This window comes from Cyprinus carpio, chromosome B16, assembly GCF_018340385.1.
Source record: "Cyprinus carpio isolate SPL01 chromosome B16, ASM1834038v1, whole genome shotgun sequence".
Classification (NCBI taxonomy): domain Eukaryota; kingdom Metazoa; phylum Chordata; class Actinopteri; order Cypriniformes; family Cyprinidae; genus Cyprinus; species Cyprinus carpio.
Window position 1 is genome coordinate 26,817,667 of NC_056612.1, and position 24,770 is coordinate 26,842,436.

General features: G+C 35.6%; 1 protein-coding gene across 1 annotated transcript in view; it reads left to right on the forward strand.

The window, feature by feature from the left end:
* Nucleotides 1–24,770, forward strand: part of LOC109078012 (igLON family member 5-like) — a 173,499-nt gene that overhangs the window by 136,469 nt on the left and 12,260 nt on the right. The window contains exons 2-4 of the mRNA XM_042741753.1: nt 7,249–7,341; nt 13,683–13,904; nt 16,088–16,207. Coding sequence (XP_042597687.1) covers nt 7,249–7,341; nt 13,683–13,904; nt 16,088–16,207 — 435 coding nt within the window. The remainder of the gene's footprint in view (nt 1–7,248; nt 7,342–13,682; nt 13,905–16,087; nt 16,208–24,770) is intronic.

Genomic DNA, 24,770 nt, shown 5'->3' on the forward strand with positions numbered 1-24,770 from the left:
AAAAACTAGCGATAAAGTACCTTTTATTTGTAAAATTATTTCTTCATATTTTTATATAAATTTATACGTTTTTATATTCTATTTTGCATGATTCACTAAATAGATATTCACATGTGGTTTATAGAAATAGAGTAATGTCTTCCTACTTTTCCTCCTGAGACTGTTTTCAGCAGGTTATGATCACACATTTATTATTTTCCCTCAGTCCTCAGCATTCGTGATGGTTTGGCTTTCAAAAGTTTCAGTGTTTATTTGATGATCAAGGGCAGCGAGCAATAGATGTGCAGTACAAAGGCGCCGCGGCTCTCCGCCGTCGAACTCCAGCTCGCTTTTGTTAATAACTTTGCGCCACAAGCAAGTGCAATTACAAATGAGAGCATGTAAAAGTCAAGGGGGTACAAATCATGTTTGAATTAATGTCCCACAGGTCTCAGGGAATCCAGCCCTGAAGCCTCCGTGAGGCTAAGCTCCGAACCCAGCAAATGATGCATCTGTTTTAGGCCCAGTGAACAGTTAAAGGATGGCGAGTGTCTCTAGTGTCTCTAGATGCTTTAGGAAGACATTTAACTTTGAAGGACAGAGCTAAAGAGAGCTTTGAGTTGTTGGACCAAGAGATGAAATGTAAGTGCTGCTGAATGAATGCCAGAGCTTCATCATGGTGTTAATGATCTGGAGAAAGTAGCTGCTACTGTGAAAACTGCCTTTTCATGCTGCTTCGGCTCCTGCGGCTCCACGCTTGCTGTAGTGTTGACACTTTGCTAGTTTTTTAATCTAGTTTTGTATCGTGGCTTTCAGTTTCAGTGTAGTTAGTCCTTTTGTTCATAAATTATTTAGTTCTTTCTTTATACTGCCATAAAATTCAAATCAAATTAGATTAGATTAGATTAGATTCAACTTTATTGTCACTGCACATGTAAGGTACAAGGCAAAAACGGAAAATCGCAGTTAGCATCTAACCAGAAGTGCAATAAGCAGTAAAGTACAGAATATACAAGGTCTACATCATGTACAATACACTATACAGATAAGTATTATGGACAAAATTTACAGATTTTAAATACTATCAGCATGATATACGATAGGTGTACTAGGTATGAACATATTATACAGATGAAAATTGTGAAGTGTAATGTATAAAAACACTATAGGCAGAACCTATGAAGCATATGAAACAATTTACACTATTGCAATGGAAAGTAAAGTGCATAGAAAAATATTTCAGTGTGCAAATGGGTCTATTCAGTGTTCCTGGATGAAACAGGACAGTATGCAAGTAATAGCAGGTTTGCTGTTTTGCTTTGTTGTAAATAAATAAATAAAAGTAAATCAGTCAGATGTAGTGATGAAGTGGGGGAGGAGTCTGTGTGTATGGTGTGGGGGTGTCAGAGGGCAGAGTTCAGCAAGGAGACAGCTGTAGGGGAAAAAAAGCTGTTCCTGGATCTGATGGTCCTTGTCCGGAGGCCTCCTGAAGGAGCGCCTCCCGGAAGGCAGGAGGTTAAACAGTCTAGGTCAGGGTGAGAGGAGTCCTTAAGAATGCTGCGAGATCGACTGTAGAGCAGCGTTTTTCTCTGGATGTCCTCAATAGCAGGGGAAATGGGTTGTTCCTGTGAATGCGTTGGGCAGTTTTCACACCACCTCTGCAGGTGTTTTGCGGTCAGCCACCGTGCAGTTCCCCATACCAGGACTGTGATGCAGCGTGGTTCAGATTGCTCTCAATCGCACACACCGGTAAAAGTTCACCACTATGGCTGAAGACAGTGGTTCTTCTTCAGTGTTTCTGAGGAAGAAAGAGGCGTGGTTGAGGCCTTCTTGACCAGGCTGGAGGTGTTTTTTGTGGTCCAGGACAGGTCCTCCGGATGGTGGTTCCCAGGAACTTGAAGCTGGAGGGGGGACACGTTCAACAACCCAAAACCGTTAATGTGGATGGGGTCCAGCGTGCTTCCTTTCTTCTTTCCTGAAGTCCACCACAATGAGCTCCTTTTTTTTTTACTGGTGTTAAGGAGCAGGTTTATTGTCAGTGCACCATGTGGCCAGGTGCTGAACCTCATCCCTGTAGGCAGTCTCATCGTTGTCACTGATGAGGCCAATCACCGTGGTGTCATCTGCAAGACTAATGATGGAGTTTGATCCATGCAACAGGCTTGCAGTCGTGGGTGTAGAGAGAAAGTAGTAGAGGAATGGGCTCAGCACACAGCCCTGTGGTACTCCGGTGTTAAGGTGTGATGGTGGGGAGTGGGTGTGGCCTGACCGAACATGCTGAGGCCTGTTGGTCAGAAAGTCCATGAATCCAGTTGCAGAGGGGAGGTGTTAATGTCCAGGTGTCCAAGTTTTGTGGTCAGCTTGGAGGGAATGACGGTGTTTAAATGCTGAAAGCTCCGAAGTCAACAAACAACATCCTTACATATGTGTTGTTATTGTCCAGGTGTGTGAGTGCAGAGTGCAGCACTGTGCATACTGCAATCCTCTGTGCTCCTGTTTCTGCGGTAGGCAAATTGATGAGGGTCCAGTGTGGGGGGGAGGAGGCAGTCAGTTTGAGGGTGCTAGGGACCAATCGCTAAAGTCAAATGTAGGGGTTCTCATAATGATGGGTGTGAGTGCTACGGGGCATAGCCTTAATCACTTTATTGTCACTTTGCATTATGCACAAGTTATCATGTTAGTACAATATTTTGCATTTTGTTCTAAATAAAAAAAAAAAAAAAAAAAATCATCCTCTGTCAGTCTAATCAAAAAACCAAAGTCTAAAAAGTTGCACAAAAAAGCACAATCAATCATAATTTTCTTCACAAAAAATTTAAAATGTTTTAAAAAAGAAAAAATAAAACATCATTACCTTTCCAAATAAATTTTTAAATCCACAAACAGCTAACAAAATAAAAATCATCCAAACATATGCCAAGGAAACCTAAAATCATTTAAAATGAAATGATATAAAAAAACTGGAAAATCAAAAATCACAAAAATAATTTAAAACAACTGGCAAATGCAAAATCAAAAAGTTGCATAAAAAATAATTTATTGTTTCATTTAACCACACATTTCAATAATTATTAAGTTACAAAAAAACTTTAATGTTAAATTAATTGTTAAATGTTATTTATTTACCAGTTTGTTTTTTGCTACATTTAACTACATGTTGTAAACATGAATTAAATTAACACTTATATGTATATAACTATATAATTATTTGGGAAAAAATATAAACTCTCAAGCATTTTTTCTCACTGATTATCTAATAGATTAAAACTACTATTAAAAAAAATACAATAAAAAAAAAAATAATATATTAAAAAATGCAATATTAAAAAATGCAATATGAAAGATGCATTAAAATATTTTATTATCTTTTACATTTAACTAAACATTAATTACATTAATAATTTTATATATTTATTTGAAAATAAATAGCTGTCAAATTATTATCTTTTTCATTGATTAAGCTGCCTTTTTTTTAAATGCAATATAAAAGTTGCATTAAAAATATGTTAGTATTTGTTACATTTAACTACATTTTTTTTAATTAATTAAAATAACAGTATCTATGTAAATTATATGTATATTTAAAAAATAAAAATTCTACAATCCTTTTCGACATAGACCCTTAAAATGAACGCTAAAACTGCATCAACTTTGATCCATTTGCTTTGTGTGTCAATCAGACAGACGTTCTCTGAGAGATGGTGACTTTGTACTGAATCTTTCACGGCTGTTTTCACGCGCTGCCTCTGGTCCGCAGGGATCTAGATTGAGTTTTGACAGCTAAGATATTGAAAAACCTATGATGTATGCAATATACACAACACACAATATCCTCTCACATGTACAATATTTAAAAATATAGAGTTTTTTTATGCTACACTGCATTGAACATATCTGGTACATTTACACAGACCTTTTAAGCTCACCCTCGTTTTTTATGGTGATTTTAGATCTTAGACCACAAGCTAATGTGATTTTAACTTAATTTTTCTGCCTGTATTATGTTAATGTAAGTTGGATTCCTCACTGCCCCCAAATATTCTTTTATCCCAGTAAGCAAATCTGGTCCGTCATCTCATTTCTGCAGGGAACACCCTGGGAAAAGACCAATGTGGTTTGCACAACAGAGCGAAAATAGCATGACAGCAAAAAAATAGCATGGAGCACTTCATAATCAAGCGTATTTGTGGCATCGCACGCGGCATGTGAGTGTTTGACCCAGCTAGAGATATAACAAAAACGACTAGGCTGGGGAGCGGAACCTGCCAGGTATTAAAAATTCTGAGTCTGCCGAGTTGAGCTATGAAGATAAGAATTGAAAAGGGAATAGGGAATAACCCCCTCTGTTTTATAACCTTCCCCATAATGCATTGGGATTTTACCTTGTGCATGCATCATCTGTTTGATGCAAAGTATTCCAGTGTGTGTGTGCGTGTGAAGAGAAGAAACGGAAATTAAAAATAAGTAAAATGAGAAAAATAACCCTTAATGCTTTAAGTTTAATGCTCGTTTCATTGAACCGTGCTGTTATTTGTCAGGACGTCTACAAGGTTGTTTCGTACATCAAGGAACAAAGAGCAACAGTTAGTAAAGGAACCTTGGCTTTTTTTTTCCCAACATCTGAGAGTGGGAGGAAAATGTGGGTGTCCTAGAATCCTGAAGTGCATAGCAACTAAATGTGCTTTTAGGCCAGAGAATTTCAGAAATGTTCAGAATGCAATACTTGCGTGCCAATAACTGCAACCTGCACAGTGAAAACTATGTATTGCATGCTGTTTTTTTTATTTAATTTTTTTTATGATGGAAAATGTGGTATGGTACTTTGCTGCTAGTAAAATCATCGAGTTTAATTTTAGTGAGTTTGGTCATCTTAGAAATAGATATGGTTATTTTGCATTTAAATGTCTTAATTTTGGGCTGTGAAGAAGATTTAAAAAAAAAAGAAATCATAACACAAACAGAAGGTCATGCTGGATTTGTCACGCTGTAAGATACAGCAGTGTTCTTGATGGAATAAATGAGCAATTTTTCAATTTATAAGAGCCAGAGATATTTTCTGTGATTCATTTTATTCAATTTAATGTAATGCAAAGTGTGTCTAAGGCCCAAAGTCTCCATCAGTGTTCTTCTTTTCTGGCTTATATGTCTGTCAGTCAAGAAAAACACTTTTATATTTTCAGTTAATTCATTCATTTTATTTATAAGTGCCACTCATGGACTGTTTGCAGTGCATACTAATATATTTCTGAGTACTGTAGTATGTATATTGTGCGCAGTATGCAGAATGTCTGTATGCATATAAATTGCATGCAATATATCCCACAATGCAATGTTCTCAATTTAGGAATATTTTTTTTTGGGGGGGGGGGGACTTTCATGAAAATGTTCTTACCCTCAGTCCAATCAAGATGTAGATGAGTTTGTTTCTTTATTAGAACAGATTTGAGGAAATGTAGCGTTCATCCCTGTTCACCATGGCATGCTCTGCAAGTGAATGGGTGCCCGCAGAATGAGAGTCCAAACAGCTGATAAAAACACCACAATAATCCACAAGCAATCTGCACCACTATCAGCTGTTTGGACTCTCATTCTGACGGCACCCATTCACTGCAGAGCATCCATTGGTGAGCAAGTGATGGAATTCTACATTTCCCCAAATCTGATGAAGAAACAAACTCATCTTCATCTTGGATGTCCTGGGGGTGAGTAAATTTTCAGCTAATTTACATTTTTAGGTGAACTGTTCCTATAAACCAAAATAGATTGCATGTAGTGAAATTGCGTGCCCGGCCTATAAGCTACATTTTCTGCATACTGCAGATATCATACTAGCTGCACACAAATGCACAGACCAAACCATAATAACTCCCACACCAAATGCACAGACAAAACCAAGAACTAAAGCACTAAAAATAAAAAAAAAATAAAAAAAATAAAAATAATGAAAGATGATTAAGCAATTACTGATTTAAATCAGTCCGTGCCCTTGTGCACCGCCAAGTCGAGAAAACTTAATTTAGCAATGTCATTGCTGGTCACTTCAGCGGATAATGCAAAGTAGCTTTATGCAATTTGTGTACGATACCATGACACGAATGACAATGCAGCCCACGCTTCTTTTCATTACTCTGTGCAATTCCGCCCTCCCCCCACCTCAAACCAAAAAAACACCAAAAATTCTCCATCGCATTGCCGCATGTCTCCTTTTGTCTTCCTCCCTGTCCAATAAACCACTGTCCAATCACACTTGGCAAAGCCGTCGGGTTCCTGTGCATGCATTGTGCGTTACATCGCTAAGCTCAGCGGACAAAAACTCATGTCGGAACGCTCACTCGCGTAATACACCACAAGACCTTCCGGGTGTGCTTCTTAGTGCTCCTTGACTGCACTTGTGGTCGCATATATTAAACCTCGAAGGCCGGCTGAAGCCAATATTGGCCAGCAGATATTTAAGGACAGGGGATTATGGAGCAGGACTGGAAGACGGTGCCTACCCCCGCTGCATCTGGCAGCGGTTAAACGTGGCTAGATGACTGGAGCCCAATTACGAAGAGTTAGTGGCGGAAGCCACACTAATCACTATTTTGCAGAGGAAAGTTTGGAGAGTATTTGAAGTGCATAGATAAGAACAAGAATGGCGTTGAAAACTGAGAAGGAATGTGACGTGGTCGGTCCACATGCAAAACAGCCCGAGCAAATTCCCAATTTCCTCTGAGTCCCAGAGTTTGTTGTATCACGACACGTGTGTAGTTTGATTAGTGCATATTGAACGCACGTGTATGTGTTTGTACACTGATCATGCGACGCGCTATGAGTGTTGTGTGTTGCATGTGTGTGGGGTGTGGGTGTGTTGTGTGTGTGTGGGGTGTGTGTGTAGGTTCTAGTTCCCATTGCAGTGGCGGGGTTTCGCTTCATTTCACGCTCCTGCCGCTCCGTGCGAATCCTCTTCCTGGGGGGTCTTTCTCAGTATCGGGTTCTGTTCGACGAGCATGAAGTGGGCACGCGGCGCACGGGGACCGAGCCAATTAATTATCAAAGACCACTCCGGTCCAGCGCTGACATGGCTCCATGTTGTCGCTTTGCGGTCTTATTATTCTCTCCTTGCAAATAACTAAGCAAAACCACAAAAACAAATCCTGCCTGACCAGGATCAATGAGGTACTCAGTACCCGGCGTCCTGCCGCCCGGGGGACTCGGGGACAGAGTGGACCTTCTGTTGCTTGAATAACTGCTGTATGCTCACTGTCTCTCTCTCGTTTTCTTTGGCAGGACCCACTGGTGCTCAGGCGGCCGAGTTCGGACACTTGCCCGACAACATTACCGTGCTGGAAGGAGAAAGCGTCGTTCTAGTGGGATGTCTCAGTTGCACTGCTCTTTCCCCGATGGATTTAAAAACACTCTTTTACTTTCTTGAAATGATCTGTTGATCCGTAGGGAGGGGCAGTTTTGGCCCAAAACTCACCAAATTACCTAATAAAACATGTAATTGTGAGATAAAATGTGAAAGAAGAACTAAAAAGTCACAATGTTGTGGTATAAAGTCACAATTACGGAAGGTAAACTCTCGATTACAACAATTGTGACATACCTGTTTAAAGACACATTGTGAGATAATAAATCACAATTATGATACACAAAGAGACATAAAGTGACAGTTGTGAGATATAAAGATACACTGAGAGAAATTAAGTCAACTTTGATAAATAAACCGACAGCTGTGAGAAATAAAGGCATTGTGAGATAATAAGACACAACTGTCAGAAATAAAGTGGCAATTGTAAGATATAAAGACAAATTGTGAGAAATTTGGTCACAATTATGAGAAATAAAGTTCCAATTGTAAAAAAAAAAGGTCACAGTTATGAGAAATAAAGCATAAATTGTGAGATATGAAGACTTTAGAATTTAAGTCACAATTATGAGACATAAAGTGGCAATTGTTAGATATAAATACACATAGTGAGATATTAAGTCACAGCGATGAGAAACAAAGTTTCAATTATGAGATATAGAGATACATTGTGGTAAATTACACCACGATTATGAGAAACAGAGTCATTATGATAAAGTGGTGTTTGTGAGATACCATATTGTGCCATATTGTGACAAATTAAGTCACAACTATGAGAAATAAAGTTTTAAATATAAAGACATTAAGACACATTACGAGAAATAAAGTTGGAAAAAATATAAATAATAATACTAAAAGAGCATGTAAATAATATTAAAATAACACTGCCAAGCTTTTGGCCGTTTTCTTCCTCATCTTGAATCGTTTGGTACATGCCCCTTTTTTTCACAATATTCTGTGTTTTTCCAGTGCTGTCATGTTTAAATAATGTAAGGCAGACCCGCTACTGATAGCAATATATATATATATATATATATATATATATATATATATATATACACACACACACACACAGTATACACGGTCATATTGCCCAGCCCTACTGCTCCTTTCATGCTCACTCGCTGGAGGGTGCATTTCTAACATTTTAATTCACTCTCTCTAGTCTTGTTGTTAGTCGGTTTCCAGGCAGAAATGACTTGGTTTCAGTCTATCAGCCAGCAATTGAACTCCTGAACCTGCCGTCAGGGGTTCATATTCTCAAAAGCACCATATTATTATTCCACACAACTGCACCGGGAATGGGAATTGATGTGATATCACAGTTTGATACGCTGAAAGTCAAAGCTGACATGAATGTGAGTGATATTTAAGCCTTAAATGTGTCACGACTTCTCCATTTAAAGAGCAGAGCAGAGCAGAGCATAACAGTGACATCTAGAGGTCAACTGTGGTTCCTGCATATCACTCGACCAATGGCGTTACAGTATGTGGTCTGATTCAAAAGCATGTGAAGCGCAGTTGTTATATGGCAACGTTAGTTCTTCGATCTGTGTATTTATTTTGCTGTCTTTAGTGTTGCTTATTCTTAAACTAAACAGTGGCAATACTTGATGCAAAAAATTAACCAATCTCTGAATTGCATTTTTGCATTATTTACAAACGCCGGCAGGCAAAAGACAAGAGCACTAACCCGAATGTGTTGAGACAGACTTCAACTAACTTCAGACTCGGGAGTGCTTTTAATTTCAAATGCTGTCAGTCATCCGCATCACTGCTAGTTTTTGCAACGTTCCTTTTGAAACTCAATCATTGGTTGTGTAGAGAAGCTTTCAGACTTCTCAGGATGAAAATACTTCAATGCAAGCCTCACTGTCCAATAAACAAATCAGGTGATTTGGTGCTAATGGTGCTCATGATGCTCTCATAGACTCTCAGTGAAGCGCAGCATCCAGTCGAGACCCAGAATGACATGTTTAGAGCCTCTTCTCCAGTGAACATTGATCTTTGCACCACTGAAATCAATGTATTTATAGACCCCACTGAAGTCAGCAAATAGACATATTTATTTGAGAGAGAACCGATTACGTTACTGAATCAACCCTCTGTGCACAAGTTGTCAATAAGTCTACTGTTGGTTAGTATTTATTTTTTTTTTTTAGTGTAATATAATTTGAAAACTTAACAGCTAAAGTTTTCGGAAAAATAATCAGGCAATCAAGCATTTTTTATGATAGAACTTTAGTAATTATAACTAAAATGTGACAAAAATGCATTTTTAATCATTTAATAGCCAGTGGCTAATGGCAGACATTTAGTTTTCGTTATTATTATTTTGTTTAAAGGGTTGTGAATAAGTGCTGTGATAATTTAAACTTTTTAAATAATTGAAATGTACCTACACTGATATTTAACCCTCTATTACATGCATTATTAAAAAAAATGTTAACTGTCACCCCCCATTTTTTAAAATAGGCATTAAAGTGCACTATCCAAACTTAAATTGTTGTATTTTATGAACACTTTGGAATATAGACCTAAGGTTGGTCTCTTTTAAAAGAAGAAATTAGCAGATTTTGGCAAAAAGTGGAATTTTTTCAAAAAATTAATGTATCAAAGAGTTATAGAAAGTTTAAATGTACTGTAAATAAAAATGCGCTATAGTTAATTTTATTTTTATTTTATTTATTATAAATATTTTACATAACAGGTTTTAACTCTAAAATTGGTATAAAATTAATGCCTTGTGTCTAAATAGTTATGTTCCAAATTTTGAAGTGATATGAAAAAAGGATTTGAGGTTTCTGTGAGATTTTATTTAGGGCGTCCATACCACAAATAGCCACTGGGAGCCATCAGAACTCTGCTTGAATTTTGTTTAATGAATTTTTCTTACCTAGATTTCTTCGGTCACAATTTTACTTCAATACTCAAAATAACACCACCCACCAAATATGGAATCCTGAGACTCAGACACTTCCAATGATATGTTTGTTGCCAAGATTATAAAAAGTTTTGATTCTAAAAAGACCGTAATGCATTTTGTAATATGACACTAGACACTGCCCCACTAAGGGGGAGGAGACCGCCATAAGACTTTAAAGTACCATTTCCATGGTAACGCAATGTCCGATTTCAAAAAATGGTTTTCACAGGATGAATCTTGGGCTTCTAAGCTTTCAAATGATATATAATAATGGTGATTACTAAAAGATTTTATAGAGAAAAAGGACAACAAAAAAAAGAGTGCCAAAATTACAATCAGGTGGGACGGTGACAGTTAAGGGGTTAAAAATGTTTGATTCCATTTTTATGTGTAAGAAACTTTATATTGGGTAATTTTTAATTTAAAGTAAATACCGAAAAATAATATGGATAAATGAATAATTTTGAATAAGCAGTGTGATATTTTACGCATTTTGCACTAAATTATTAATTATTAATTAATTATTCTGTTTTCATTCTTAAGAAAAGTTATAAATGGGATTTGGGAGGACTTTTAAATGTAAAGTAAATACAGAAAAATAATTCATATGAAAAAAGGACAATGCAATGAGCAGTGCAGAAGTACTGTGATATTTTATAAACTTTGTGACATAAATATTGAAATATGCCTTGAAATTAACCATCTGTTCCATGCTTTATGAAAAACAAGTTTTAAAAATGTTTTATTCCGTTTCCATGCTATGAAAAATTAAGTAAATACAGAATAATTTATATATATTTTTTTTAATTATAAATAATTTACCTAAATAATTTATATGGATAAATGATCATTTGATAAGCAGTGTGATAGTGCTGTGTTATATGTTAATAAAAATAATTAACTTTTTCACTGAATTATTGAAATTAACCTAGAATGATATTTTTGCATGCATTATGAAAAAAAAAAGTTTAAAAATGCTTGATTCAGTTTTCATACATAAGTAAAGTTATATTTAAGAATTGGGAGAAAAAGTAAATACCAAAATAAATTAATATGAATAAATGGGTGATTTTTTTTAAATAAAATAAAAAAAAATAAAAAAAAATAATATTAAATAAAAACATATGATAACTGTAGTATTCTCTATATCTCTATAGTTCCACTCCCACACAATGTTGCTTCAAGGCAACAAATATGTTCCAGCAATTTTTCATGACAAATAATTTATATGACTCTAAATGTTTTAAAATGGGGTTTACTCATCAGCAAACGTGAATCATATTTTGGATAAAGGAGAAAAGCTTCTGTGAGGGCAGATCTCCAGAGCAAAACTGCATCCTCCGCATGGCATACTGTACAGTGCCAGAAAAAGATTTGAACATGCCTGCCAGACATAGTGACAAAGAAAAAGCTTTTTATTGGTTTATTCAAAGCCATCCCTCTAATATTAACCATTTTATTACCATCTTATGTGCTTGCGAACTGAATTAACATTTGAGTTGACATACTATGGAAGGATATTCCAGACTATTTTCAAAAGGAATTGCAATATGATAAACTCATAGCTCATAAGACATAGAAAATACATTTGCAAATGGACTTTGCTTTTTCATTTGAAATTTGGCAGTCACTGTGTTCTGTGTTCACTGCGTTTGCGATAATGCAAGATTTGCAATTGCATTTGGATTATGTCACAGTTTATGCATCCACAAATGGAAAACGGAATTGAAAATACAATTTGCACTTCCTTTTGAAAATAGTCCTAAATATATTCTTCCTTAACATATAGTAGAGGATTCATGTATGTATATTGATTACTTATGCACTGATAAACATCACACCACGTTTTTAGATGGCAATTTGGGCTTTTCTGGTCGAGTCACTGTGTGTTTGTGGCACTCTGTAGTTTGAAAGCAATCATTACTGGTCTGATTAGTCAGCTTAATGAGCTAGTTAATGACCCGGACCTTATGAGCGAGTTGTAACGATTACCAAAGAAACATTGACACAGAAAGTTTCATGCACTCATTCAATGACATCATAGTAATTGCCTATGGAAGTTATTCTATAGATGCAATATTTTATTTAAAACAAATGAAAACGAGGCTTTGAGTAAAAAAAAAATAATTTAACAACAACAACACTACCACCCCACAACAATCCTTTATTATCATCAACAAGAAAAAAAAAAAAAAATTACACGCTTAACCTTTAAGCTCATTTGTGATTAAAGTACTTCTCTTAAAATGTTAGTGGATCCAAAATATGCTTTGTTTTGTCTGTATGCAAAAATATAATTTCTAATTTGTTCTTTTGATTTTGTGGTGAAATGTGGCCAACTTTTTTGTCATTAAAATAAAAAAACTCTTAAAAATAAAACAATTTTGTTTGTGTAAATTATTTATTTATGCTAAATATTTATTGATTTTGTATATTCTAAATATTTATGCAAAATATAAAATCTTATTTTGTCTTTTGAATTCATGGTGAAATGTGACCAACATTTTATTGTATGTAACATAAAAATGTAACAAAAATAACTTTATATATTATAATTAAAAATCAAAATTATACAAATTCAAAATTACATATATAATATAAATTAAATAATCAAAACAAAATATAATTTCTTATTTATTTCTTTTGATTTTGTGGTGAAATGTGATCAACGTTTCATTTTGGTGTCATTGTGGCGTCATTTATTTATATATATATTTATCCAAAATATAATTTCTTTATTTCTTCTTCTTTTTTTATGATTTTGTGGTGAAATGTGACCAGATTTTCATAAGATTTGCCAACATACATTACTATTTTGTATTTGGACATGCTGCATGTAAATTATGTCTGGCATTTTGCAAAAAAAAAAAATGCATCAAACAAAATTCTTTTTAAATCAGTGTGTTCTAGTTGTATACTGCATGTTTTGACCTGATGAGCAATTTTTAACGATTAGGAAAGAAAGATTCACACAGAAAGTTTCATGCTGTTTCATACGTTCCTGTGGCTCAGTGGTAGAGCATTGCGTTAGCAGCGTAAAAGGTTGTGGGCTCCCAGGGACCAAGCAAACACACAAAATAAAAAAAAAAAAAAAAAAAAATAAAAAATTATAACACTAAAACACTCTAAGTATAAAAGCATAAAAGTGAATCTGCTAAATGTAAAATGTAATACTAGCCCTCATTCAATGACAGTACATAATTGCCACTGGAAGTTATTTTATTAAAAAGAAATAAAAAAACAAAGCTTTGAGTGATAGAAATAGAGGGGAAAATGTCATTTGTGAACGTTAACACACGTCTGCCCCTCACAACCTTGTTTTTATTCACGTCAAGTTGAATAAATGCTCTCAAACGAGTCAATTGTATCTGCCACAGACTTGTTCTTTTCAATCTCAACCCCCTCTCATACTCAAAATAAACAAAGACGATCACTCAAAACACAACGCGTGGCTGAACCGCTCCAACATCCTATTTACGGGCACAGATAAGTGGTCCCTGGACTCCCGCGTCTCTCTGGTGAACAACAACAACAGCGACTTCTCCATTAAGATTGAGCGAGTGATGGTGGCAGACGAGGGACCCTACACATGCAGCTTCCAGGCCAGAAACCAGCCCCGTACGGCCCACGTCTACCTCATCGTTCAGGGTATGTTCATCTGCATGCCGTCTAAAAATAACTAATGAACACAAAAATAATTGCAATAATAAAGAAAACATGCAATAGGGGCTAAAAATATGAATGGTTTCTAAAACAGGTTTCCTCCCATTTCAGTTGTCCAGAAAAATAAGTAATTGGCAGAAATGTGTGTACATTTTGTGATCAGAATTTCAATAGAAGCCTGTAGGAAAAAAAAAAAAAGTTGCCAGTAACCAGTGTTGCCAACTTTAAATCTCACAGTTTTAAATCTGATGTATTTAGTTCACACTACTGTATATAGTTTGCAATTCTGACTTCATATCACACAATGCGACTTGATATCTCACAAAAACTACTTTATATCATGTAATGCGAATTTAAATCTGACATTATATCTTACAATTGTGACAATTAAAGTCAGAATTGTGAGATATACTGTATATGAACTGATGTTTAAAAGTTTTCCATCAGTAATATATTTAAATAAATATTTTCTATTTGAATTTATTGTAAAATTAAATTTATTGCTGTGATGCACAGCTGAATTTTCAGCATCATTACTCCAGTCTTCAGTGTCACATGATCCTTCAGAAATCATTCTAAAATGCTGATTTCAATTTTTTTCTGGAAACCGTGATTTTTTTTTAGGATTGTTTAAAGAGCAGAAAGATAAATATATATATATATATAAATCTGTAACATTCTAAATGTCTTTACTGTCACTTTTGCTCAATTTAATGCATTCTTGCTGAATAAAAATATTAATTTATTTTAAAAACTATGAGGAAAAAAATCAGAAACAAAATTGCAAGAAATAAAGTCCAAATTCAGATAATATATAAAGCCACAATTACTGTTTTTATTTTTATGCAAATATAATTTCTAGTTTTTATTTTGAATTTGTGTTGAGATGTGACCAGTTTTTCATGAGATTTGTCCATACATCACTTAATTTTATCTGGACATGATGCATTATGTAAATTTGTGCATCTATATATAGCATTTTCCAAATTTATTTGATCGAACAATATTCTGTGTTCTGGTCGTATTCTACACAATGTAATGACCGATTTGATACCAAAGCATAAAATTGCAGAGCATTCTTTAATAAAGAAAAAAAACATAATACACACACAAATTAATACATAATAAAGAAACAGTAGGAGTAGCAAGCAGTTATGAATATAGTCTTAGTGATTTACAGCTCTGATAATTATATTCACAACAGGGTGATAATTGTCAACATGTGCCATGATGTTCTCCTTCCTGCCATGGAACTCATACGAAACGATCGCACAAATGAATGCTGGTACCAAAGAAACAAGAGGGGCTGACAAAGATGTGATCAGGATCAGAGGGGTGGCTATGCTCAGTAATCTTCCAGAAGGCCTTTAGTTGCCCAGTGGTGCGGAGCGGGACACGCAACATGAGTAAGAGGTCCTGCGATCCAGCCTGACGTGATTTATTGGCAGCAGAGCGATCCGCTGATGGATTGCCTGCATCCCTCCCTTTACTCCAACCCCGCCGGCTGAAAGTTGTCAATTGTTATGTATATGGCGCCGTGCGTGGTGCATCCTGTAGCACAAGATTGAAAATATCAAAGTGAAGAAGTATGAAAAGGAGGGGAAGCATTTTCAAAATGCATCTCGAGTACGTTGCTGGCCAACCGGCAGGCCAGAACGATCTCGCCAAACACAGGCTTTTATCTGCCGCACAGAGCTTTGCAGACAGATGACCGTATTTGCTCGATACCATTGTGCCCTCAATTTTAGTCTTAGTGCGATATGAGCGAAAATAATTACACCCCCCAGTCACTCCTCCAACAGCAATGGATCTGCTTTGGTTCTAATTTTAAGTTTATCGTCAGAAGTATTTTGTCCTGTTACAAACCTGAAAAATGGACTGCTTGAGAATGCCTCGCAGGCCAAATTTGTGGCCATCTTCATTAAAGCTCTGATCATAGGCCATTTAAATTCAAGGGCCGGCTCATTATCCGGCCGGCATTATGCATTGCCCTCTGCTTTGGGAATTTAAGCCAAAACAGCTGATTGGAATCATTTATAACCCCTGAAACAAACAACCCGTCTCCAGCAAATTTATTCGGCTAAACTATGGTTGATTTTTGACATCAGTTAAGATGTAATATATTCACTCTGTTATTATTAAGCATAATTAAAACATCTCTTTTGCAGTGCCGGCCCGGATAGTGAACATCTCGCAGGATAAATCGGTGAATGAAGGCGATGACGTGAATCTTTTTTGCCTGGCGGTGGGCAGACCAGAGCCGACCGTCACCTGGAAGGACTTCAAGTGTGAGTCTCTTCTGTCATTTTTGTTTGTTATACTGTAAATGAAGGACAAGTTATGCACATTGCATTGTGGGAGAAGGTTTACACAGTTTAGTGTGTTCTGAAGTTTTATTTTGGTGGAAATACAAGGAAAATGCATCATTTTTATCACCACATTTTTAATGTGTTAAGTCTTATTTTATTTTTTTATTTAGATTTTTCGGATGAAATGTGACCAGGTTTTCATGATATTTTCTATTTTTATGCTAAATATTTGTATTTATATTTAATTTATGCTAAAATTTTATTTCTTACTTTTTCCTTTTGATTTTATGGTGAAAAGGTTTTTCATCACTTAATATGCTTTTTTTCTTTATGCAATTATTATTTTTTTTTTTTTTTTACATGAACAGCTTTTCATTCAATTTTTCCGCTTACATCACTTAATTGTGTTTGGATGTGCTGCATAACAAAATTGTTACATGTAATTTTGTGCATGCACATGTATGGCATTTTCCAAATGCATTTAATCAAACAATTTTTTTTTTTAAAACAGCTTATTCTGGTTTCATACTGCACATTTTGACCAATGTTGTATGGGTGTCTCATGTATAAAATGTTCATACTGTACACAGTATACTGGAGAAACAGTAAAAGTAGCATGCAATTATGAACATAGTCTTGGCGATGTACTGCTCAGATTTCATTATAAATAATTACAGCCACAACCAGGGTGATAATTGTCAACATGTGCTATCATCATCATCTTTGTCACCATTATTGTTCCTGCCACAATATTAATAATCACAGTTATCATTAACATACTATTTATAACTTTCATTACCGTTGATATTAGCTGCATTCATTTCGAGTGGTTGTGATGAAATGCATAACAGGAGAGGGCATTTTTTATTTAATCTTTTCATGATATGATTACAGGATGGTGGGGATCTTCATTTACTGTCATTTATTTTTCAATTGATCCTTAGTCCTTTGAAATCAACTCAAGAGTCCCTCTGCCTGGAAACGGACCAGCGTCACATGAATGGAGCAGCTGAGCTCAGATACTAAACTCTACACTCACTATATCTATGTGCTTATTGTACACATTCAAGTGATCTGGTCACAAATGGTCAGCCAAGCATATCGTCTTTTACGCCTGGTATTCACACGCATCTCAAATCCGTCCAGTGACCACTTACTATTATCAAGGGAAAGGTCTTTGATTTATGAAAGCATACTGTATGATTGATGTTGAACATGCAATCCATTTACCATACCAAAAATGAGATAAATTGTAACATTTTATCAGGCACTGCATTTCTTGGGAATCAAACTTATGACCTTAGGACTGTTAACATCATGAGCTACAGGAATGCAAAAGTAAAAGCATAATTCACAATTAAGAACATTTTTTCCTATAAATTCAAATCTCTGTAATGCCAAAAATATACCGTAATAAAAAAGTGCTTTATTGTTTAAACTTATTAAAAAATATACAGTATTGTTGTATCTGTTAATTTATTCAGATTTTTTTAAAAATATTTTTATATTATATTGTAGTGTATATTTTTGTATGTGTATGTATATAATATTTGTTTGACTGCTTTGAGGCAGTTATGATGCATAATCCGATAGATTGGTTTGTTTCCATCAAGTTCAAAATAAAAATAGATATAAAAAAAAATTTAGTGAAATAAAATGTAAATGTATAAAAAGTATCAGTATTTTACATAGTTATATATTGTTACATTTATTATTTATTACATGTTACATCTATATATATATATATATATATATATATGTGTGTGTGTGTGGTGTGTGTGTATGTGTGTGTGTGTGTGTGTGTGTGTGTGCGTGCGTGTGTGTAAATATGCATAATATTTATAAAAATTCAAATAGAAGATTTAAAAGTATTTTTTTGTTTTTAATATTTGTTTTTTTAACAAATTGTATTTATGCAAAAATCATAAATAATTCATAGATATTCATAGAAATTAATTTTTTTGTGGGGGGGGGGGGTGTAACCAGGTTTTCGTGAAATGTTCCCACATAACTGTGTTTGGACATGCTGCATAAAAATAAAAAAATATCTCAACAAATTAGAATATGGTGACATGCCAATCAGCTAATCAACTCAAAACACCTGCAAAGGTTTCCTGAGCCTTCAAAATGGGGAAGACTGCTGATCTGACAGTTGTCCCGAAGGCAATCATTGACACCCTTCACAAGGAGGGTAAGCCACAAACATTCATTGCCAAAGAAGCTGACTGTTCACAGAGTGCTGTATCCAAGCATGTTAACAGAAAGTTGAGTGGAAGGAAAAAGTGTGAAGAAAAAGATGCAAAACCAACCAAGAGAACCGCAGCCTTATGAGGATTGTCAAGCAAAATCAATTCAAGAATTTGAGTGAACTTTACAAGGAATGGACTGAGGCTGGGGTCAAGGCATCAAGAGCCACCACACACAGACGTGTCAAGGATTTTGGCTACAGTTGTCGTATTCCTCTTGTTAAGCCACTCCTGAGGCGTCTTACCTGGGCTAAGGAGAAGAAGAACTGTACTGTTGCCCAGTGGTCCAAAGTCCTCTTTTCAGATGAGAGCAAGTTTAGTATTTCATTTGGAAACCAAGGTCCTAGAGTCTGGAGGAAGGGTGGAGAAGCTCATAGCCCAAGCTGCTTGAAGTCCAGTGTTAAGTTTCCACAGTCTGTGATGATTTGTGGTGCAGTGTCTTCTGCTGGTTCGGTCCATTGTGTTTTTTGAAAGTCACTGCACCCGTTTACCAAGAAATTTTGGAGGACCTCATGCTTCCTTCTGCTGAAAAGCTTTTTGAAGATGCTGATTTCATTTTCCAGCAGGATTTGGCACCTGCCCACACTGCCAAAAGCACCAAAAGTTAAATGACCATGTTATTGGTGTGCTTGACTGGCCAGCAAACTCACCAGACCTGAACCCCATAGAGAATCTACGGAGTATTGTCAAGAGGAAACAAGAGACCAAAAAATGCAGATGAGCTGAAGGCCACTGTCAAAGAAACCTGGGCTTTCATACCACCTCAGCAGTGGCACAAACTGATCACCTCTATGCCACGCTGAATTGAGGCAGTAATTAAAGCAAAAGGAGCCCCTACCAAGTATTGAGTACAAACAAATCAAAAAAAAATACTTTCCATAATACCAACAATGAATTTTTTATGTTTTTGTTTTTTATTGGTCTTATGAAGTATTCTAATTTGTTGAGAATTGGTGGATTTTTGTTAAATGTGAGCCGAAATCATCACAATTAAAAGAACCAAAGACTTAAACTACTTCAGTCTGTGTGCACTGAATTTATTTAATACACAAGTTTCATAATTTGAGTTGAATTACTGAAATAAATGAACTTCTCCACGACATTCTAATTTATTGAGATGCACCTGTATATGTACAGCCTTTTCTTTTTTTAAAAGACTTTAAACTTTAAAAGCAAAGTTTAAAAAAAATGTAGGCACAGTGATTATATGTCACATGAGTGTATGGGGATGCAATGTTGAGATGTGTTAGCATTTAAACTTACAATGAAACGTTAAGACAGTCTTGGCATTACGTATTGGCAATTTAACATATTGGACTTTTTTTAGTTGACACTGATCAGATCGTTTGAAATGGATGTTAGTACCAGGTGTAAACAAGGTCAAGGTGACCTAGTTATATTTCTTTGCTGTGAAATGTGTAGAATGTGTCAACCGAAGGGATTTTTCTGCTTTAGTTTTAAATATAAATAATGAGTCTTTAGTTTTAAATATAAATAATCCGATCTATTGGTTTGTGTCCATTAAATACAAATGAAAACAGATTTTAAAAATCTAAAAGTATAGCTGCAAAATGTAAATAAATAATGTATCATATTGCATATATCAAATATTTTTTTCCATTGAAATCTCAGCAAAAATAACCACACTGTGACATATACCATTATCATGATATAAAATTTCTCCTACTCTGCATATAATTGTAGTCATAGCTTGTCTGCAGATCTTTCGGTCTGTGCTTTTCCCCACTCAGCACTTCCTCTGCACCTCATAACCCACCGGCATGGCAGAAATAAAGAGAGGGGCGTAAAGCGAGACAGAACGAGCCACATTGTTATTCAGCACGAGTCACTGCGGTGGAGCTATTGGTTGCCAGCAGCCGGGCGAGAAATTGGGCGTATAGATTCGGCCAAAGAAACACAAAGCCATCTGGATCTGTACATCACACTGTGGGGAAGCAGACAGGGTGCGATGACATCACAATCACACACCTGATGCGCCGTTGACAGGTGACACGCCCACTCCGTCGGTACTGCTGAGCGACTGGCTTAGGGTTCACATGCACGTCCATGTGGATTGAAACCAGCATTAATCATGCATTCGATGGGTCAGTTTCATTCATTAGACTGACCACCCACACACAGTCTGTCCAGTACATGTTAACTAGCAGATCCAGGCTGTGACATACGCATTTAGATGTATAAAATATAAAATAAATCCCACAAAGACACATAGATGCTCATGTTAGGGTCCACAGACGTGGATAGAGATCGCTGGTTACAATGTCATTCAAGGTGACAGCAGAAGATCTATCGACTAGTGAGGCTTTTTTCTGAATAGAATGTAGATATAATCCTAACAGGATGATGGTTGATTCTTGTGAACACTGAGTACCTTTGTGCAACAAAAACCCTCTCTAATGTGATTTCTGAAATATAGCTGCATTATGAGACTCTCATTTAAATTGAGAATGCTTTTAACCCTATAAAGCCTGCTGTAGATTTGATGCACACATTTCTGAGGCCTCTAAATGATCAACATGGTAAAACGTTGCTGAAAACCTTATCTGGCAATAATGAGTGACAGCTGAATTGTATATTATTTTATGTAAATAGTCTGCTATACTGTTATAAAGATCTCATTGTTTTTTTGCTATTGAGATTTATTTATTTATTTATTTTTTCTGCATACAAATATCAGCATCTGCATTAAATTGCATTTGGGCCCCTGAATAAAATATATATATTTTTTTTCTTACCATATTCCCAGTATATCATAGCCATAAAGCCTTATACATACATACATTAAAATTTTAGTATGATTATATATATATATATATTTTATTTATTATTATTTTGGGCCATATAAATATCAGCATCTGCACCAAATTGCACAATTTTTAAGTTTGTTCCTCTAAATAAAAGATTTTCATCCATATTTATCACAGCCATAAATATATTATATTTGTCTAAAGGTTCAATAACCAGATTTCTTTTTTTCTTTTTCTTTTTTAACTAATATGTCACACGTCAGGCTTTATAGGGTTAATTCCAGTTCAATTACAGAATTTAAATTGAGGTAGTAAACAGAATGAAGAATTGGAATGTATCATATAAATGTCATTTTTAAATAAAAAAGCAAAGTCAGACAGACAGACAGACAGACAGACAGACAGACAGACAGACAGACAGACAGATAGATAGATAGATAGATAGATAGATAGATAGATAGATAGATAGATAGATAGATAGATAGATAGATAGACAGACAGACAGATAGACAGATAGATAGATAGATAGATAGATAGATAGATAGATAGATAGATAGATAGATAGATAGATACCTGTTTGATTTGATTCCATCCAGCCATTCTAAGTGTTTCTAAAGCTGATTTTGTCACTGAAATTTTCCAGTTGCAGCGGAGCACAAATGCGTCTGGCCACTTGGGAATGCGCTTGTCACAACTGTGAGAAGTAAATACAAATAGCGTCTACTTAGTAAGCATCTCAGCTCGAAGCGTGCGAGACGTACCAGTCTCTTTACGTAAACCCTCTTTGTCAGGATAAGATGATTTTTCCCCCGCAGCAGGTTGACACGGGTGCTCACACGGCCTGACGAAGATGTCACGGGGGAACGATATTTATTACGCTAATGAAATGAGTGAATAACATTGCTGTAAACCCTAGCGTGTGCTCGGTCGGTGGCATCGGCAGCTGCAAATAATCCTCTCCAGTTCAGTAGCTGTGCTAATAATCCTCCGGAATAATCTTCAATTAGAAAAGGTGCCGAATTTGTGGAATAAAGTCCCGGCGGTTGTGAATTAAAAGGTGTGCGGTTGCCTTTGTGGTTTTCTGTCTCTCCATTGGCTGAAGCCAAAGTGATACTACTAAGAAGTGGATTATTCTTGTTGACACTGAGATTTTTGTGTGCCTAACAGTTCTGACTGTTAGGAGGAAAATGGTTGCATGAGAAAGCTAGCGTGAATCTATAGAAGCCCATTTCCAACACGGAAGAGAACATACTGTACAAAAGATAATTCCGACTTTCTTTCACAATTGATAGTCTCACAATTCTGATTTTTTTTTTCTCACAATTTTGTTATAAAGAATTATGGGATATTTTGACTTTTCTCGTAATTGTAAGTTTATATCCCACAGTTCTGACTTTTTCCAGCAATTGTATATATAAGTTTGGCAATTCTGACTTCTTTTCTCACAATCGAGTTTGTCTCATAATTCGGACATTTTTCTCGCAATTGCGAGTTAATATCCCATAATTAAAATTTTATCCCAATACTGAGCTTTTTCATGCAGTTGTGAGTTTTTCCCACAATTCTGACTTTTCACACAACTGTGAATTTATATCTCACAATTAACTTTTTCTTGCAATTGCAAGTTTATAACATGCAATTCTGAATTTTTCTTGCAATTGCGAGTTTAATGTAATTTATAAACTCGATTGTGAGTTATAAAGTCCAATTCTGAAGAAAAAAGTCATCTTACAATTTTCTTTTGCAATTGCATGTTATAAAGTCAAAATTGTGAGATGCAAATATGCAGTTCTAAGAAAAAGTAAATACTGCTGTTCTAACTTCTCTGAACTGCATGTTTGTATCAGAATTGTGAGATTTAAACTCAAATTTGTGAGAAAAAAGTCAGAATTGCTAGACATAAACTCGCAATTGCAATAAAAAAGATTTTTGAGATAATAAATTCACAGTTTCCTATTTTATTTTTTATTCTGTGGCAGAAACACGCTTTTATATGTATCTTTTTGCATTGTCAATGTTGTACTAATAACAGCCACTTTCATCACATTGAGGCAAATCCACCCTTGTCCTTGTTACAACAGATTTGTGTTGTTGTCTGTTTAGTCTCGCTAAAGGGAAACAAGTGCCTTAGAGGTGCAAGACAGGCTTTTTGTAGTTCACAATGTCCGGTAAATAAAGCTCAGTGACGCATTCCCCAACACACGTTCTGTGATGTTTATCTGAGAGCGACGCAGACTTGAGTTTCTTATCAAAGCCTTTCAGTTTATTCCGTGGACCGTTTGTCACTCGCCTCCGCTCTTGTTAAATAAATAAATTTTATTCTGTTGAAATTAATTTTAATCAAGGTGAAGTATGTGGTTTCTGCTCCACTGGAAGCACCAAACAGAACTGCAACTAACTAAGAAAGGAAAGTTCATCGTATGAATTTGAGTTTGAAGTCTGAAGGTTACATAAGTGTAGTTTGAGGAGAGATGTGAAGTGTGAAGGTTATATAAGGCAGGTTGACAGCAGCCTTTATATAGGCTCTGCATTGATATGTGGTTGCTTTAGTTTTGTGTGCAGGTAGTGGTTATTTTGAGGGGTTGCTTGGGTGCACATTTCCTAATGTAGTCTGTGTGATTTCTGACTTGTTACTAAGATGCTCTGAGTGGCCACTAAGCAGTAGCAAAGAAAATGCATATAGATAGACCAAAAGACAATCTTCCGTTCAATGCGATTAAGACATCACTAGGTGGTTGCTAAGGTGTTGTAAGTAGTTGCTAGGTGGTTGTTAAGATGTTTGATTGGTTGCTAGAATGTTGCTAGGTGGTTACTAATTTATGCACCTCATTGATAAGTCACTCTATAACTGTGACTAATTCATATGGATTCTGATCACTATTGAGTGGTTGCTAGGTTCTGAGTTGTTGCTAGGGAGTTGCTAGTTGCACTTGCTAAGAAGTTCTAACTAGTGTGTAAGCTCTTGCTAAGGTGTTTTAAATAGTTTATAAAATGTTGCTAGAGAGTTGCTAAGTAGTTACTAAAGTGTTCTAAGTGGTTGCAAGGCTGTTGCTACGATGTTTTGAGTGGTTGCTAGGCTCTGACTTGTTGCTAGGGAGTTGATAGTCCCAGTGAGTATTTTTCCATCCAATGGTCATCCCTTAACTTTGCAAATTCTAGTAATGCATTAGTATTGCATCCTTGTCATGAGCATTTAATAACTTTTGATTTTCAGTCTGAGTTCAATCTCTTTTTTGGCTCAATTTATCTGTAAAAGGAAACCTGCCTAATAATTATGCACACCTGAGGAGTTTTTCACTTCCAGCCTGCATGGACAATTATATATCACTTACAGTATAAATAATTAAATACAAAATGAATAGTAGTTATTACGATTGATGTGGTTTGGAATTGGTATATATATATATAGAGTTCCATTCAGTGCCACTAGTGGTTCAGAAATCATACACTTAACCTTGAACACTGTTGAAATAAACTTATGTGAAAATTAAAAGTGGTTAAATGGTTTTGTCGTGTTAGAGGAGGTGG